The 17,253-nt window shown below is 44.3% G+C and overlaps 1 protein-coding gene across 1 annotated transcript in view; it reads left to right on the top strand.

Annotated features, from left to right (window-relative positions):
• Positions 1-1,983: 1,983 nt before the first annotated feature.
• TMC2 (transmembrane channel like 2) overlaps positions 1,984-17,253 on the top strand; it is a gene marked incomplete at both ends in the record, with an annotated part of 35,999 nt that continues 20,729 nt past the window's right edge. The window contains 9 exons of the mRNA XM_082499174.1: positions 1,984-2,029; positions 2,343-2,390; positions 4,385-4,718; positions 5,443-5,595; positions 8,306-8,396; positions 9,303-9,384; positions 9,674-9,780; positions 11,811-11,909; positions 15,721-15,863. Coding sequence (XP_082355300.1) covers positions 1,984-2,029; positions 2,343-2,390; positions 4,385-4,718; positions 5,443-5,595; positions 8,306-8,396; positions 9,303-9,384; positions 9,674-9,780; positions 11,811-11,909; positions 15,721-15,863 — 1,103 coding nt within the window. The remainder of the gene's footprint in view (positions 2,030-2,342; positions 2,391-4,384; positions 4,719-5,442; positions 5,596-8,305; positions 8,397-9,302; positions 9,385-9,673; positions 9,781-11,810; positions 11,910-15,720; positions 15,864-17,253) is intronic.

Below are 17,253 nucleotides of genomic sequence, written 5' to 3'. Positions count from 1 at the left end.
AGATGATGGGTGAATTAGTGCCTATGTGGCAGGGTAGAACTCAGGACACTCAACTTGCTCCTTCCTGAAGCGTTTTGCATACCTCTGGCTATGAGATGCTCACATGAGCATACCCTGAGCATGCAAACAGCGTTTGAGTATGCCTTGGTGGAGAAGAAGGGTGTCCTGAGGAAGAAGCAGTGCCAGCAGCGAGAGCAGTACTTGCAGGCTTGTGATGGGCATCCACAACCCTTTTGCCTCTTACCAGCTGATTCTCCAGAAACCTGGCTCTCATTTAACAAGGAAAATGAAATCCCTAGATCCTCTGTTTGGGAAAGAGATGCTTAGGGCTGAGGCTTGAGGCAACTGAAGTAGTCTGCAGAAAATCCACTCCAGTAGCCTCTAGCAACTGCAGATGGCTCAGTTTTGCCTGAAGCAGTATTAATGCAATGACCTAGGGATCACATTTGGAACAAATTTTCAACCTACCACATCAACACATAGGGTTGTAAGTGAAACTTGTTCACTGGGAAGACCTTCAAAGACCACTACTGCTGTCTTCAGCCCCAGTCAGACCCACTGGTGTGGGGACCACACAGTGGAAATGCCCCATGTAATGAACTTGTAGGGTTAGAGTTGTTAATAATGTATGGGCATATACCATACATTATTTAGCTCAGGCGAGCTGAGCTAAAGTGAAAGGCAGATCAAACAATCCATGGGATTGGACTTAAAATACTTGAAAGGTGCCTTTGGACCAAAATTCAGCGATCAAAAAGAAGCAGAGAGTATCCCGTTCAGGCTGGCACCTCCTCGGGTGGTGCATCGGACCCAGAGCAGGAGTCATCTGCAAGAGTCAATGGTGGCAGCAGCCTCAAGTTGATCTCCTCAACATTCCTCCCTTTTGGGAGGGAAGGGGAGAATTAACACTCTCCCTGCCAACACTTGGAAAAAAAATCTTTGTGTGCTGTCACCACGCCAGGTCCCCCAAGGGATGCAGGCACGAGACAGGGGTCTGCAGCAGACTTCATAGATGGCATGAGGGTAAGCTTTCCTCTTCAGGAACCTTTCCTGTGCAATCCGCATGCCTGCAGGAGAAATCCTGCACTGGGGATGCACCGGCTCCTTGAGAAAGCTACAGCTGGGGCAGATGCTGCAGGTTTTACACCGGAGATTGCTCAGACAAACCTATCCTTGGCCCATCGAAAGACTGCAAGCTGCAGCTTGCAATACAATACTTTGCGGTACTAAAGGACCTTCTGAATGAGGGTCTCGCATTAATTAATTAAGCCTCAGAGCACCTAGAAGGAAAATCTATCCTATTTTACCAGCAAGTGCAATGAGTATGCAAAGGTCACACAGAATAGAGGAGCAAAGGAAAGAGAGATCCTGGTGTTCTGACTCCTGACTCCTTGCTGCATCTATTAGCTCATGAGTCCCCTTCAAAGGACATGCATGGAGGACAAAAGGTGACCCACAGCCGTGCCCCGCCGGGCACCTCACTGAGAGGTTTAATAAGGTGCAGGAGAATGACTAACAGGGTTACACAGATTGACGCAGGTCAGTAAAGAATATGGCATTAAGAAAATTGATCCTTTCAAAGTGTCCAGCCACATGCTTCTGTCAGAACCAGACGTGACTTGTGTCTGTGTTTCATACGATACCACCAAGTATCCACCAAAGGGCTTTCCTTCATGTTTAAATAATGAAATGCAATGTAATGCCGACAGGCGCTTTTTCACAGGGAGAAGGGAGCTGAAGGGAAACTGTTTGGGTGGGCTGAGGCAGAGCCCGGGTCTTCCCTGCCTCTCCCACCCCTCCCTGCCCTCCCCTGCCCGCATGGCTCGTGAGCAGGAGGTCACCAGCGGCTGAATGTGCCCGTCTGTCTGCAATGCCAAGGAGACAATCACACAGGCACTGGAAGAGAGAGTAACCCGTCTATGATTGGGGTGTGCGAGCGCAGCATAGCAGCTACGGTGTCATTGCAAAAGACGGGAGGCTGTCATGGGGAAGAAAAAGAAATGTGCTTTACAGGTCATCATGGAAGATGGTTGGTATCACTATGAGATCATTTCACTTCGGATGGTGCCAAATACTTGCGAAAATGTCTCACGACTTTCCAAGCACATCATTTTGCATCTCTCAAAGATCATGCAATTTTGGTTTGCTCACGCAGGGAACTTTTGTCAATTTGCCAAACTAAAGTAAATATTATGAGCACCACTGTAGGAAAAGAATATAATGTATAATCAATAAGGGACATTCTGCCAAGCTCAGCTGGCACTTAAGGACTAGCTGTGTAAAGCATTGCATGTGTAAATCCCAGCAACAAATGCAATTACTCTTTGTTCTTTGTCTTGCAGCTGGAATAGAGATTGATGGACAAATCGAAAGTGACACAGAGAGTGAAGGTAATGTAGAGATTAAAAAATGCGGTCTTGTTTGAAATACAGGAGGTGATACCTTTTATTTTTCTCTCTGGCTTGTGACTTGCTCTACAACAGGAACCATTTCATGAGAAAGTAGATTTTTCCCTTGAGGTTTGCCTTATAATAGCGATATGTAAACCGCTATTCTTAAGCAGTCTGTCCCCATTCATCCATGCTCCTAGAGTAGGAGGCTGTCGGAGCCCATGTCCCTTGACAGTAATCCCTGGAAAACCAGGCAGCGCAGTAAGCACCACCCTGTGTAGGGTTGGGACTGCTTCGTACTGCACCGAGGTCCTGCTTGCCCTCCTTGTACTGCTTGCGTAGACCATAACACACTGGTATCTTGATTAATCGTGACCACGAGAAGATAAAAATGAAAATGGATTGGAGGTAAACTGACGGCTGTTAGGAAAATCAGGAAGAGACAGTGACAGGATTAAAAACATCTTTAACCCTGGGTATATAGTAAATAAAGATGAATAGCAAAGGGGTAGGATTATAACACCAAATAATGATAGCTAGGTAAGAGGTAAGATCATAACAGCACTAGACAGGTGATAAGAATGTAGACGCTACTGCAAAAATGGTTCACAACCATGTCTGTACAATCCATAAAATATGAGAAAGTAATTAGCAAATGGCTGGGATTTATTTTTTTGACGGTGTCCACCTTTCCCATACAGGAAAACAAGGAAATAAGATAAAAGTAACAAATGAATGCTCCACATTTTACCTAATATTTGATAGGCTGCAAATGAAAACCGTGGTAGTTATCTGCCCAAAATGAACATTTTACCAAAGAGGGTAGGTGGTCCTTTGACCTAGATCACTAACTGAAATTCAGCTGAGATGCACCTTTACATAGTAACTCAGACCTACCTAATGGTTCTTGAGAAATAAGTTGAAAGTTCCTCTCATTCCCAGTGACAAGTGTGACAACCACCACCTACTAAATTTTTACCACTAGCAAGCAAAAACTATTAGCTTTTTTTTAATTTCTAACTTTTCACCAAATCAAAAATGCAAATACTCAAATTCTTTTTGCTTCTATTTTCCTCGCCTTTTAGGCTGCTCATTTTTCACTCTGGATCCCATTGCAGCACTATTTCCTTCTTCCATTACAATTTCTCCAACCCTGGGGAAAATGCCAAAATTACATATTTCTTTTTTTTGTTTGTTTGAACACTTTGTTTTCATCAGTAAGAAATTTTGGAAAATTAGAAGCCAAAAGAATCTGGAAAACTTAGTAGTGATTTTAATGTACTTGGTGGCAAAAGGGATGGAGGGGCTTGAGGTTTTTTGAATGTTTTTTCCCCCTTCCCACAATATTCTGCAATTAAATCATGTCCCATTTCAATCCTTCAAACATGAAGCACTTCTGACTTCTGGACAAATGAGTTTTTTAGCTTGCAATGCCAATAAAAATTAAATGTGCATCAGAGACTACCTGGTTTTTTTTTTCTTCTCTGGATATAGACCTTCTTATAGAAAAGAAAACTCAGAGAAACAAGACCTGGTGCTGCCTAAGCTGTACCTTTTCTCTATATAAATAGAATACCTCCATTCCCAGCCTTGAAAAGTAAACAGCTTTCAAGGACATTGCACCAACAAGCTGTTTAACTGGCTGCAATGTCTGTTTCCATTGCTCTGGTGTGTTTACAGGTCAGGAAGATATCTGCCTGTGCTCTCTGATGGATGGGATTTTGCATTTGTAACTAATTTGCCATTTTCTTATGGTCACACATCAGTCACTGCTGTGCTAAAATGAGTCGTACAGTCTTAAAGAGGAGTTGCATAATCAAAGAGTTGGAAGTGGTTCTTGTACGGGGCGTAATGCAAAGCCCACCGAGGTCAATGGGCATCTGCTCATTGACTTTGCTAGGGTTTGCATCAGGCATCCTTTTCTGATTAATCCTTATTTTGCCAGCATGGAAAGCTAAGTGTTTCCCGAAGTACTTGTTTTTTATCCCTTGCAGAAGATGAAGTAAAGGACAAGACACCTAAGAAACATGCCCGTAGGGAAACCAGCAGAGCAAGCAGACTTGAAGGGAAAAAGGACGAGAAAGACAAAGAAGATGATGAGAACAAAGAAGACGACAGTTGTAGCCAACAAAACAGAGCTTCTAGGAGAAAAAACTACCAAAGAAAAAACAGTGACAGAAAAAAGGCAGGAGAGGAAGGAAGTCGGCAGAGAGAGAGAGGCAAAAAGACTCCTACCAAAGATCAAAAGGAGTCAGAAAACAAAGGAAGGAAAACAAATAAAAAAGGAAAGGAGGGGGAGAACAAACAGAAGACAGACAGGAAAAACAGGTAATTAAACAATCCCTGTGTCAGCAGTATTGACATGCCAGTGGCATATGGGTCAGAACTGCAAAACCAGTAGACTGCAAGTAAGCTGCTGCTCTCCCAAGAGAGATACACAATAGTGGAAAGCAGTTGTGTAAAATGCCATGCCGCCAAACTGTTTCCAGGGTCTTCTATCGTTATCGGTTCTCGGCCAGGATGAGATACAGGCATGTAGCAGAGTCATAGTGCCTACATCTGAGCGTACAAAAGCACTCTTAAAGAAAATAGCTGGAGCGACTCAGATCTGCTTGGTCTATAGAAATGTTCAGGTTAAAAGGGATCTCTCATGTTTTCTGGTCTCTTCCTCTTCCAAATCTTGCTTGTCCCAGCCTGCTGCTTCTCCCCATATCTTCCATTACCCTCTGAAGGTGTGAAAAACATTTCTCCAGAGCCAGCTGTAGCCTTGGCAGTGCTTCTGTAGCTGAAGCGTGGTCTAAAGCACAATGTTGGGTGAGTTATGGTGGGGTGCCATCGCCTCTTCATTGCCCTGGCCAGAAGCCGCGTTGGCCTGGGCATTAAGGAGCTGCACTGGCATTGCACCGAGCCAGGGCACGGTGAGGCATTGTGTCTACATCAGAGTGGGACCTCTGGGAGGCAGCAGCAGCACTGGGCCCACCCCAGGCAAGACCTTCCCTCTAACTCCTGCAAGGTTTTCCATTTTGCACCCTTTATTTTGTGTCTCCCCCAGTACTTCTTCTGCTTTTTCCCACTCATCCGATGAAGAGTCGCTGTCAGAGGAAGAGCTTGCGATGTTGATGGAGCAAGTGGAGCAAAAGAAAAAACTAATTTCCACCATGAGGAACAAACCCTGGAGGATGGTGAAGAAGCTCTCAGTGCTCAGGTACCCCTCACACCCAGAACTCACACCCATGAGGTCTTTGCTGAATGTCAGATGCACTTTGCATCTCCTAGAAATTGCATTTTTGCTGCTGTAACACCCCAGTCTCAGAAAAAGTGACCGGCAGAGCCTGGCCTGCCTGTCTGGGTTTAAATGATCACAGTTAAAATGTGGAATTTGATTTTCAGGCTCTGTAACCAAAGAATGAACAAGGTGCAAATCTGTTCAACTGATACCCACAGCCAGGTCATTCTACCCTTGTATTTAAAACCAAATGACTCACTACTGTCAGGCTACTCGTTAAAGCAAACGCTGTGCCCTGGTTTGCTTATTCCTGCCCACTGCCAGACAGAAATCAGAGTGGCAAAGTGCCACGTTACTTCACGCTTCCTGAGACAGCGTTACTTGGAAAAAATACTGTATTATTTGCAGAGGTTTATGGAGCAGGCATAATATCGCCACCCAGTCCCCACGGAATGTGGGAACAACTCAGGCAGCTGCAGAGATCCTTTACTGCAGAGCAATGGGGGGCAAGGGGGCAGGATTGACCAGGACCATTCCCATGTCGAGGCAATGTTTCAAATCCTAGCTCTATTGGTTAAAAATCAGCTGAAACCCCTTTCTACCAGAAAGAGCTTTCAAAATAGTGTTGCAAGGTGTGCACAGTCCCACGGGGAGTGATGATGCCCCCCCTCCGTCTTTGCCAAGAGGCTGCTCAGAGCTGCAGTGACCAGGCTGCAAAAGGCTGGCACTCACTGTGTGTCTCTGCTTCTCTCTTTTATACTCTGAAGGCCAAGACCTGCTCCATCTTCCATTAAAATCAGGAGTCTTGAACGCTGCCAATTATTTCTAAAAATATTGGGAAAGATCTATGCAGGAAAACTGTATTAAAGTAGCTTTGCTAACTCACAGGCATGCTATAAGCCTGAGCTCATTACAAACAAAATCTTATGACCCTAAAAGTGCAAAGTTCTGCAAGAAAAGAAAAAAACAAATGAAAGCAGTATTATTTCTGACATATTTTCCCTTTGCTGTGGGATCCCGGCTATAATTCTGCCAAGGACCATGTTTAATAACATACCTTCATCCTTTCATCTTATCCCTGAGCCATGACAATCCTTACCACCCTCTAATGAACCTAAATAAAATTGTTGCATTGATTGTGCAGGGGTCTCCAGAAAGGCTCTCAGCGTGCTGTACATTCATTAGTTATTTTGGCTGCTCAACTCAACCCTGAGACAAGAAAGGATTATCCCTGTTGCACAGATGAGGAATGTGAAACACATGGAGAATGAAACAATATGTTCAAGACTTAGAAATCTCACTTTAGGTTTGCAAATAAAGTTACAGGTGATTTTCCCAAGGTTACAGGTTGAACTAGCCAACTATTTCTACCAAGTAGATGTCCGTCTTCCCACAGGCTTAGGATTACAAAGGACCTCCCAGCTCCTTAAATTTAATCTCTTCTCATGCTGTATCAGCAACATCAATATATGATATAATCTTCTTCACAAACTCAGCATACTCTAAACCATGTCCCTGAGCACCATATCTAGACAGCTTTTAACTACATTCAAGGATGGCGATTCAACCACTTCCCTGGGCAGCCTGTTCCAGTCTTTGATAACCCTTTCAGTGTAGAATTTTTTCCTAGTGTCTAACCTAAACCTCCCCTGGCACAAGTTGACACCATTTCCTCTTGTCCTGTTGGTTGCAACTTGTAAGAAGAGACCAACGCCCACCTCTCTACAACCTCCTTTCAGGTAGTTGTAGAGACCAATAAGGTCTCCCCTCAGCCTCCATTTCTTCAGACTAAACAACCCCAAGTCCCTCAAGCTGTTCCTCATAAGATTTATTCTCAAGACCCTTCACCAGCTTCATTGCCGTTCTCTGGACCCTCTCCAGCACCTAGTGTCCTTCTTATACTGTGGCACCCAAAATTGAACACAATACTCAAGGTGCAGCCTCACTAGTGCCGGGTACAGTGGGACAATCACTTCTGTAGCCCTGTTGGCTACACTATTCCTGATACAGGCCAGGATGCTGCTGGCCGCCTTGGCCACCTGGGCACACTGCTGGCTCATATTCAGCCGGCTGTCAACAAACACCCCCAGATCCTGCTCTGCCAGGCAGCTTTCCAGCCACTCTTCCCCAAGCCTGTAGCGCTGCTGGGGGTTGTTGTGACCCAAGTGGAGGACTCGGCCCTTGGCCTTATTGAAGCTCATACTATTGGCCTCCACCCATCGATCCAGCCTATCCAGGTCCAGGGGAAGTGTTCATAGAGGGAAATTCTGCATCCTCTTGGAGTCTTTTTCACTAGATTTTTTTTTTTTCTCGACCAGTGCACCAGGAGAGAGAAGTTATAGCAGGCATGTGGGGGTGGGAGAGCTCTGGAGCAAGATGAACAGGCAGGCTTCTGGTCTACACGCAGGGAAAAGCAGGGAGCAAGATTTGGGACACATCTCTGCATGAGCATGAGTGCTGTGGGGACTTGTTAGCTAGCCCTGGGTGGGTGTGTGACCTCTGCATGGCACAGCAACACCACCAGCAGATAGAAGCTGGCACCCAGACGCAGGACAGGGCATGGAGAGCCCAAACCCCTGTCTTCACATGGGGAGGGCAGTGCGGCTGCTTTCCCACTGGTCCAGGCAGAGGTGAAAAGCTAAAGACCCCTTTGCTGTTTCAATAACTCGCTTGTCTCTTTTCCAACTAGGGAGGCACAAGCTTTTGTAGAGAAGTTTGAAGGAGCTCTAGGAAAAGGAAAGGGCAAAAAGTTGTACGCGTATAAGATGATGATGGCAAAGGTAAGTGCTGCCACGATGTCAGGAAAAAGCCTGGGTACCTGGTTGTGCATTCAGCCTGGTTTTTGTAGAGTTTTTTAGCTAATATTTGGCAAAAGAGACACCAGGAAATCAGAATAGAACTTCCTGCCTGCATTCAAAAAAAATACTAGCCAGCTTCAAATCTATGATAATTACAGAAAGAACAGGGGGAAATTTTCCCCCACTTGCATCTCGTTGTGACCTTCCCTGAAGCAATGGAGGGTTTGCAGGAGCAGGGAAAAACTTTGCTTTCTGGTTGCACTCTCCAAAACCTTGAACTGTGGGACAAGGTACCCCTACAGAGGAGAGAGGCCATGCTAAACTCTTGCACTGTCCCATGGACTCCTGTAAAATTTCATCTTTCCCATTAATGAGACAACGAGGTGGATGATGGCTGCGTTGTAAGTTTGAAGTTGGTAGCTAAGTTGCATGTTGTCATGGAGATTATATAGAGAAGTGAAAAACACAGCCAGGCCTGAGATGATGAAATCAATGGGAGTTTAGCCACTGGTCTGACAAGGAAGGGTTCAAGCTCAGTATTTTATCAAATTAAATTTTAAATAGAGATGGTTCTGCGTCAACTCTTTCAACGCAGAGCTAGGTCTGAATTTTCCGTCCCTATATAATATAGTAAACTGATAGCACAAGTGCAGCTTTCCAAAAGCTTGGGAAGGTTAAAATTCAGATAATGAATGTGAATACCTGGGCGTAGGGTCCTTTTGGATTGAAGGTAGTTTCCGAAATAGTGAAAAAGGTCAGACCCAGACCAGAATTTTTGCTTTGGACTTTACACCCATTTCTAGTAGCGCTACCAAACATTGACATTAGAAAGCCTTACAGCCTCTCTCTTAGCTCCTCTCTGCTCACAGCACTGTTGTCTTCTTTCAGAAATGGGTGAAATTTAAGAGAGACTTTGACAATTTTAAAACCCAGTGCATACCCTGGGAGATGAAGATAAAAGAAGTGGAGAGTAAGTGGAAGTTGCTGCACAGTAGCAGTGAGACATTTTGTAAGACAGCTTTGCCTTCATCCAAACAATGCTCCTGGTCCCCAGTGTCCACTGGCCCAGGGCCCTGCTTCCAACCTAGGAGCATGCACCCCGGACAGCTCTGGGCTTTGTCATCTCCATCCATGGTGGGGACTGTCGGGAGGGTCTTGGGCAACATGCTGGGAAGACCTGAAGGCAAAGGGGTCCAGGTCTTGCTGAGGATAGTTTAACCCTCCTAAACTCCTACCCACTAAGTGTCTTCTGGTTCAAGGTCACTTTGGCTCCTCAGTTGCTTCCTACTTCATATTTCTGCGATGGATGTACGGAGTAAATCTTGTCCTTTTTGGGTTAATATTTGGACTGGTTATAATTCCAGAGGTAAGTGCTAATTCTCCTTTCAGTAATAGCTTGCCTGTTGCTTAACATGAACTTGAGATTGATAACACAAACAAGCATCTTATAACAGGCAGTCCTTTAGAAAAATGAAATGTATAAGGGTGATTACTTACACAGACCAACTTACAAGGCTGTTACTGACACAGGATCAAAATTCAGATTGAAATCAGGAGACCTAAAATGCTACCAAAGATCCTGCCCACCTAGCAGCTAAAACAGGAGCTCAAAAACCTAACTTGAGGCTATTTTTATGTTTTGACTAAAGTGTAAAACACAATCTAGCAATCCTCCTAGGTACAAGCTCAGGTCCGTAAGAGCCATAAGAAATGGACTGTGCTCTGAAACTGATTAAGAAAAACCCCATGACATTATGGAACGTCTCCAAACATTTCCTTCACCTGTCTGCACTGCAAAAATCACAATACAGATGGTGAGGTAGGATCAGTTATTTCTACACAATTACCAAGGACCAGGGCCATCAGCTGCAATGCAGTCCTCACTGTGTGTGTTGAGTCCAGTTTCGACAAATGTATGGTTGAATGAGCTTTCACAGATGCAATGGTAAGGTGAGGGTGGAAAACCCAGGTTTCTGATGGACAGTGCCAATGTCAGGACTCCTCCGCAGGCTCAGAAGCACCTTTTGGGCCCTCTGAGGGGCACAGCCCAGGGGCAACAGCCACTGCAGAGCCCCACGGGAGGAGCCATCAAGGGAAGGAACAATTTCCCAAGCACTTTGCCAACTAACATTTGTTTGGGAAACATCTCTCTTCTGTACTTCTAATTTAGATGATTCCCAAGGAAGAGCTTTATTTTTAGTTTTTCTATTTATTGCTGTGCTTGGAGAATGAAAAAGATTTCATAGTCAACTTTATATGATCGTTTATTCAATAATTTTTTAATGTAGCCATTACAGCTCTGGCTAAATTACTCAGTGCAGTCTTTAAAGGCTGTGCAATCTGCAGACAGTGGCATCTGTTCTGTTCAATGCAGATTTTTATGGCGCAAAAATGCAACACAGAGTCTCTCTTGAGGAATGTGCTTTTGTTCTCCTTAATGTGGTTGTTCACACTATCGAAAGTAAAAGCTGTGTTTCCTCCCAGGATGAAGAGGCATAACCATTAGCACTGAACAATACAAATGTATTTTGTTAGGAACTATGCATATGGTAGACAACTAAACAGCTTTCATCTTTAAAGTATGCATACTGTTACTCATTGCCTACTGAACTGTTACGATATGGAGAGTAGCTGGGCAACAAACATTTAATCATAAATGATTTTGAAATTAATTAGATAGCCCTAAAAAGTAAGTACTAGATAAAATGCTAGACTATGAATGCTAATGAGATATTTTGTTATGGGCACGAGTCGGACTCTGCTTGTAGATACATTATTAATTCTCCATGGCCCTTGATGGTCTCTGTCTGGACTGCAGTAGCTGCTGGACTTGCTGCAAGTCCTGCTTTGCACGGTGCCATCAGGAGAGACTGTGCCATGAAAACTGTTCTTTGCATCTTTTTGTCATATGCTGGTTTTGCCCAAACCTAACTGCCCTTCACCTCACCTTGAGATCATTTTTCAGTTCAAGACTATATAATACAAAATATACCACAAGCTCAACCCAGTGCTCTTGACTTCTCTCAGAGGAGGAGTCCTGTGTAAAAAGATAAAGCTAATCCCTTTATTGCATTAGACCCATGAAGTTCAAGCAAAGAACTTCTTGATAAACTAAGGACATTTAAACTGGAGCTGTTCATTGAGGGATACAGCTCCTTGGCAAAATAGTTCTGTGCAATGGATTTTACCAGGGAAAGGGAACTCTTCTGGTTATTTGGGTGAAATTAATTCTAAATATGTTAAACTGCTGCTCTGATATTAAGAAATAAAATATATATTACAATCAACCAAAAGGAAAACCAACAAAAAGCAAACCAAAAGACTCATTAAGAAAACTGCTAAAACCTGTACAGTGTGTTATACTGTACATGCATCACTGTTATTAACATTCACCAGGTCCTGATGGGAATGCCATATGGGAGCATGCCGAGAAAAACCGTACCCCGGGCTGAACAAGAAACAGCTATGGATTTTTCAGTTCTTTGGGATTTTGAGGTAAGCACAGAAGCATTAACTATAAGAGATCAGTTGAATACCTCCTAAAACTGTTCAGAACTTGGTGGCACTACTGGGACGAATTTGTTCCAAGATAAACCAGCAATGAATGCACCTATTTATTCCAGAAGATGATGACACCTGCTGCCACGAAATCTTTGTGGATCTCCAGAGATTTCTGGCCAAAACAGCATGTGCACACGCAGGCGCTTTCATATGGATTTGAACCACTTCCATATGGATTTGAACCACTTCCATATCCAAATATGCTAGCTGGCGTATGTCACACGTGCATATATACACACAAACACACGGTCCTGGTTTGAGGTAAAACAGAACCTCCACACAGACATAGGTTTCTCAGTATGGCACGTGCACTTTTATTCCAAAGAGGACGTATCACATCCCAAGACAGCTGGCTAACACCACCCGAAATGTGTCTGTCTGGGGTCAATGAAGTGCAAACAGGACAAAGTAAAATCCACTAAGGCCTAGTGGAGTTATACAGTTCCACACCGAAGGAAGTCAAAGCAGATTTAAGAACCCCATGTCCTTTTATGTACACAGTATTTTTATTCACGAAGCACAAGAAGGCAAAGTTAGGTTTTTCTATGAGCGTTAGTAGAAGGCAGGTGACTATGTGAACTTTCCAGTGGTGAGCTCGGTACAACTCAGGTAAACCACGTTCAGAGTTGACTCATGAACTCAGGCAAAACAAAGTTCCTTTTTCAAAGGAAAAAACACCCAATAAATACATTTCTGCTGTTTTTTAAATCTATGTAGAACAATCTATAGAAATCTCTATCATCATCTCACATTCATAATATAGAGTTTTATACTGAAAAAAGCAAAAAATTTTGTATGCATAAGAGGCTTTTTACTTCCAACTAGAAAGGCAGCCAGCATGCAGGTGAGACACGAGACCTACTCCAAACCAGGCAGCCAGAAGCAGCAGACCACCTTGGCAGGCAGGAAGCATCTTCCCATACCACTGAATTTGCTCATAGCCTTGGGAAGGGGATCGCTTCCAACATAGCTGCCATCCCTGTTCACCTGAAATATTCACGAGCCTGAAGCTGAAACCAAAGTTTAGTTCCAAAGGGAAAGGCCGAGTTTTCAGCCGCCTGCGAGCACTTGGCCGCAACCCCGACTCAGACCCCCTCCCATTTACTCTTTGTCTTTGAAGATTTAGGCCAAAGAGATTAAGTGGTTTTAGGGCATGGCCTGAAAAAGAAAAAGATGCATGCAGGGTGTGAAGAGATTCTGCTGTGGCCAATACCTTGGGATCTGACTTCCAAAGGTGCTACTTCTGGAAATACTTCTTAAATGCTTGTTGGCAATGGCTCATATGTTACAAGTGTGGGACCCAGTCCTTCTGTAATAAACCCCACCACAGTTTCCCTAGCTTAAAAAAAAACCCAACTACTTTAATGAAAGACAGATTATCTAAATTAATTCAATAATAAAGCTTCAAATACTCATGTGTCCACAAACCTGACAGGGCCAGGCCTTTGTTCACTACCCATTTTCCGCTGATGTTCCTTTCAGCTCTTGCTCTCCCAGCACCTTGCCAGAATCCAAAATTCTGAGGTGACACCTTGAATAATATTGCAATGAATGAAAAGCTCATTTGCGCATCACACTGTAAAGATACAAGCAGCAGCATTTATACTCATTCATCCAGAAAAACAAAACAAAACAAAAAAACAACAACAAAACCAAAACCCAACAACAACAACAACAAAATCCAACAAAAATACCCTGCAGCTGCTGATTTTGTCTGGGAGACCATAAACTACATGTGTATCAGTAAGGAAACTTGCTCTTGGATGAGGCTGTACCATTGAATGAAGGGCTGCCTACCATGACCTGCCAGTCTTCTGCCTGTGGCTTGATACATGCAACTACATTCCCTTGTTGCCACCGAGGGCTTGATCCTCTGAACCCTTGTGCCATACAGGTCCCCATCCTGTACCCACTCCCTTGCTGCCTGACACCAGAGAGCAATCACGCAAGCTTGAGAAGCAATCTCCAGCTATGGGGCAATAAAGTACACCTATACCCTCTGCAGCCAGAAGATGTCAAACTGAGCCCATCACAGGGGTTTGCCCTTTGAAAATGGATAGATGTTTATTCCAGTGTGCTGCACAGGAGAGGTGCAATAGGGAAACATATTTCAGAGCAGGCAATGAAGAGTCAATACTGTGATCCTGAAAAATACATTTCAAGAGAGAGGAGCTAGGGAAACGTATGCTTTGGCAGCAAGGAGGTCACATCATGGATTTCTAGAGGAGTAGAAAGGAATAAATCTCACTTGGACACCAGACACCGTCTCACAATTGGAGCTTAAAGAACATACTGAATGATGCGAGCAGAGAAACTAATTTTTCAGTCCCCACCATTTGATGAATCAAAAAGACAAAGTTTTGGGATCACAACCCGAGAAAAAAACCTCACTAACACTTTCCAGGAACATCGCCTTTATATTTTACGAGGCTTTTTTCATTACACCTCCCCAGCACACATTATACCTAACACGCTACGAGCTCCAAACACCCATGCTGTGGTGTGCCAGACACGGTCTTGCTGCATTTCCCCCAGTGGCTCAGCAACACTGGCAGAAATATGTGCAAAATCATCCTGTACCCATGGCACTGCGCTTTGCCCAGGGCAAACACACAGCTGATGTGGTGCCCAGAGATCCCAAAGTTTTATATTTGGTTAGGAATGAAAACCCTGGCACTTTGGGGGAGCTTAGTCTAATTGATTAAATGAAAGCGGTCAAACACTGGAAGAGAGGCCCAGAAAGGCTGTAGGATCTCCATCCTTGGAGATTTTCAAAACTCAGCTGGGCATGACCCTGAGCCACAGCACTTAATTCTGAAATTGGCTCTGCTTGGAGCAGGGGGCTTGACTAGATGACCTCCAGAGGTCCCTTCCTATGTAAATTATTCAGTGTCTCTAAACAAGATCTGTTACACAGACTCTGATACGAGCTTCAAGTTATGTCTCAATCTTGGTCTTCCCAAAGGCTTGATCAGAGTGGAGTTTGCTCAACTGTCATGGCCAGACTGATTAACTACGCTTAATTTATGAGCTGAAAGACTATAGGCAAAAATAGAGAAGTACAATATGCAATGATACATGTCAACTTGGATGAGATATGACAGAAAAATAGGGAGAGATTGCTAATGTAGATTAGGAGATTTGCACACTCGTCAAAAGCCCAACAGTTTGTACAGCAAAAAATATATCTACTTGAGACAACATGGCTGATACTGTGTCTGAGCTCTGCTTTCCACAGGAAAGTAATGCTTTTATCTTAGTCTTTAGTTATATTTGCTCTGCAGGTGGTAGCTAGTAAAAGGAACTAAATCTGCAGGGTACCAAACATCAGCTGCCTCCTAGCTGAAAGGAAAAGCGTCATATCATGGTGGTAAACCCCTTTACTACAGCAGTTCTACAAGATCAGAGTGTTTGATACTGGCTTAGAAAAGCAGGTGGGCTACAGCCACAAAAAGCAGTAAGCCGGTTTTTCTGGGATGAATGAAACGGCCATGGAGAAAAACTACCTTTTTCAGTCAGTATCCTCTGACGTGCTCTCCCTCTTCTTCCCTCTCTTAGGAGGATAAGCTCATAGGAGGACGGCTCTCAGAGGTGACAGAGCAGCAAACAGATCAGAATGAGACACTAAAATTTTTTCTAAGTTGATTTTCCTTGTTTTAAAACTTCAGTTTTCACCAGAAACCTCTTCCCTGCAGAAGAAACACTGCACAGCTTACACAAAGGTTTGCTTTCGCTTTTCCTCCAGGGCTACATCAAATACTCAGCGCTCTTTTATGGCTACTACAGCAACCAGAGAACAATTGGCTGGTTAAAATACAGGCTACCGATGGCATATTTCATGGTTGGGATCAGCGTATTCGGCTACAGCCTGATGGTTGTTATAAGATCGTGAGTACGGCTGGCTTTGCCCTCTCTGCAAAACCCACCCAGATGTGTCTCACAGCTGGGTTCCCTCCATGGGCACGGCTCACAGCTCTGTCCAGCCTTGGGGCAAAGGGGCCTGCGTGCCAGCTATGGCCACGCACTCAGCCTCAGCATCCACGACCCCTGGCTCTGGTGGGCTGGGTGGACTGGGCAGTCCCCTGCCTCAGCCACAGTACTCATCTGCATTATTTTGAATCCTCCCACCTCCTTCTCCAGCCCTCCTCTTCCTCCGCTTCCTCTTCTCTGGATCACTTTAACCCTTCCTCCAACATTACTACAGGGCCACCAAACAGGTGGATTTTGTACATGAAGGAGGATTTAACTTACACTAAATTTCAAAGGCTCCTTTTCCCGTCCTTATCATTGCAAAACAACATTCCTGAAAGCCAAAGTGAGACACATAGGTAGTGCAAGGAATATAGGAAAGAGCTAAATGTACCAAACTGCTTTTGATGCATCCCCAAACCAATCAGTGGAGTTCTAAAGTGGGGCCCCAATCTCTGTGCCCCTGGTGCACCATCCTGGGGCACCAGTGAGGCCCCCACAGCATCCCCAGGGCACCAAAGATGCAGCCAAGGCACCTCTCACTGCTGAGGCAGTCTCTGCAAAGCCAAAAATAAAACCCTCTGTCTCTCTCTCGAGGCCACACTATGCAAAGGTTATCCTTCCTTTGCAAGAAAGAATAAGCCCACGGATTTGTATCGCTATCGAAACAGGCCCTATTACTGTGCAGCAGAAAGAGCCTCTTGAGCCTTTGGCTGGAGTGGGACATGGGGATTTGCTGCACATTTGCCATGAAATTGCAGCATCTGTTGTCTTGCCTTCCTTGAGGGACTGGTGGTAGGAACTCTAGTGGGAGTTACAGAAGGATTTCAGGATCAAATAATAGAGAGGGAACAGCAGAAGCCATATCTGCTCCTACGCTGATTAACAAGAATAATCCTTTTTCTCTCTCTGCATGGTTTGCTGCAAACCCTTTGGCTCCAGCATTGTGCAGCTACTGAGATCTCACAAAAACTTTGTGTTGCAGTGGGTATATTGGACAGCACCAGTGATTTTTGACTAAATTTAACTAAATTTAACTAACTAAAGGTTGCCATAAACGTATGCTGTACCCTGGGGCCCAGAAGCACTGTAAATAGACTTTCTTTATGCACTACCTGGTGGAAGCAATCCCTAACGTGCTTTAATTAACTTTCAAGGTTTTTTTCTACTTTACTGTTTTTAATACAAGACCTGCATATCCCTGAAGACCTCTTTTGACAGTTCGGTCCTCCTTAAACCTAAAGTCGCATGGCACATGACAGACAGTCACACCCAAACTCCGAGATGCTCACCCCGCTCCTTCCTTACC

This window comes from Vanellus vanellus (assembly GCF_965231255.1).
Source record: "Vanellus vanellus genome assembly, chromosome: 2".
Taxonomy (NCBI): Eukaryota; Metazoa; Chordata; class Aves; order Charadriiformes; family Charadriidae; genus Vanellus; species Vanellus vanellus.
Note: the sequence above shows the minus strand (reverse complement) of the source record. Positions and strands in the feature narration are given on the sequence as shown.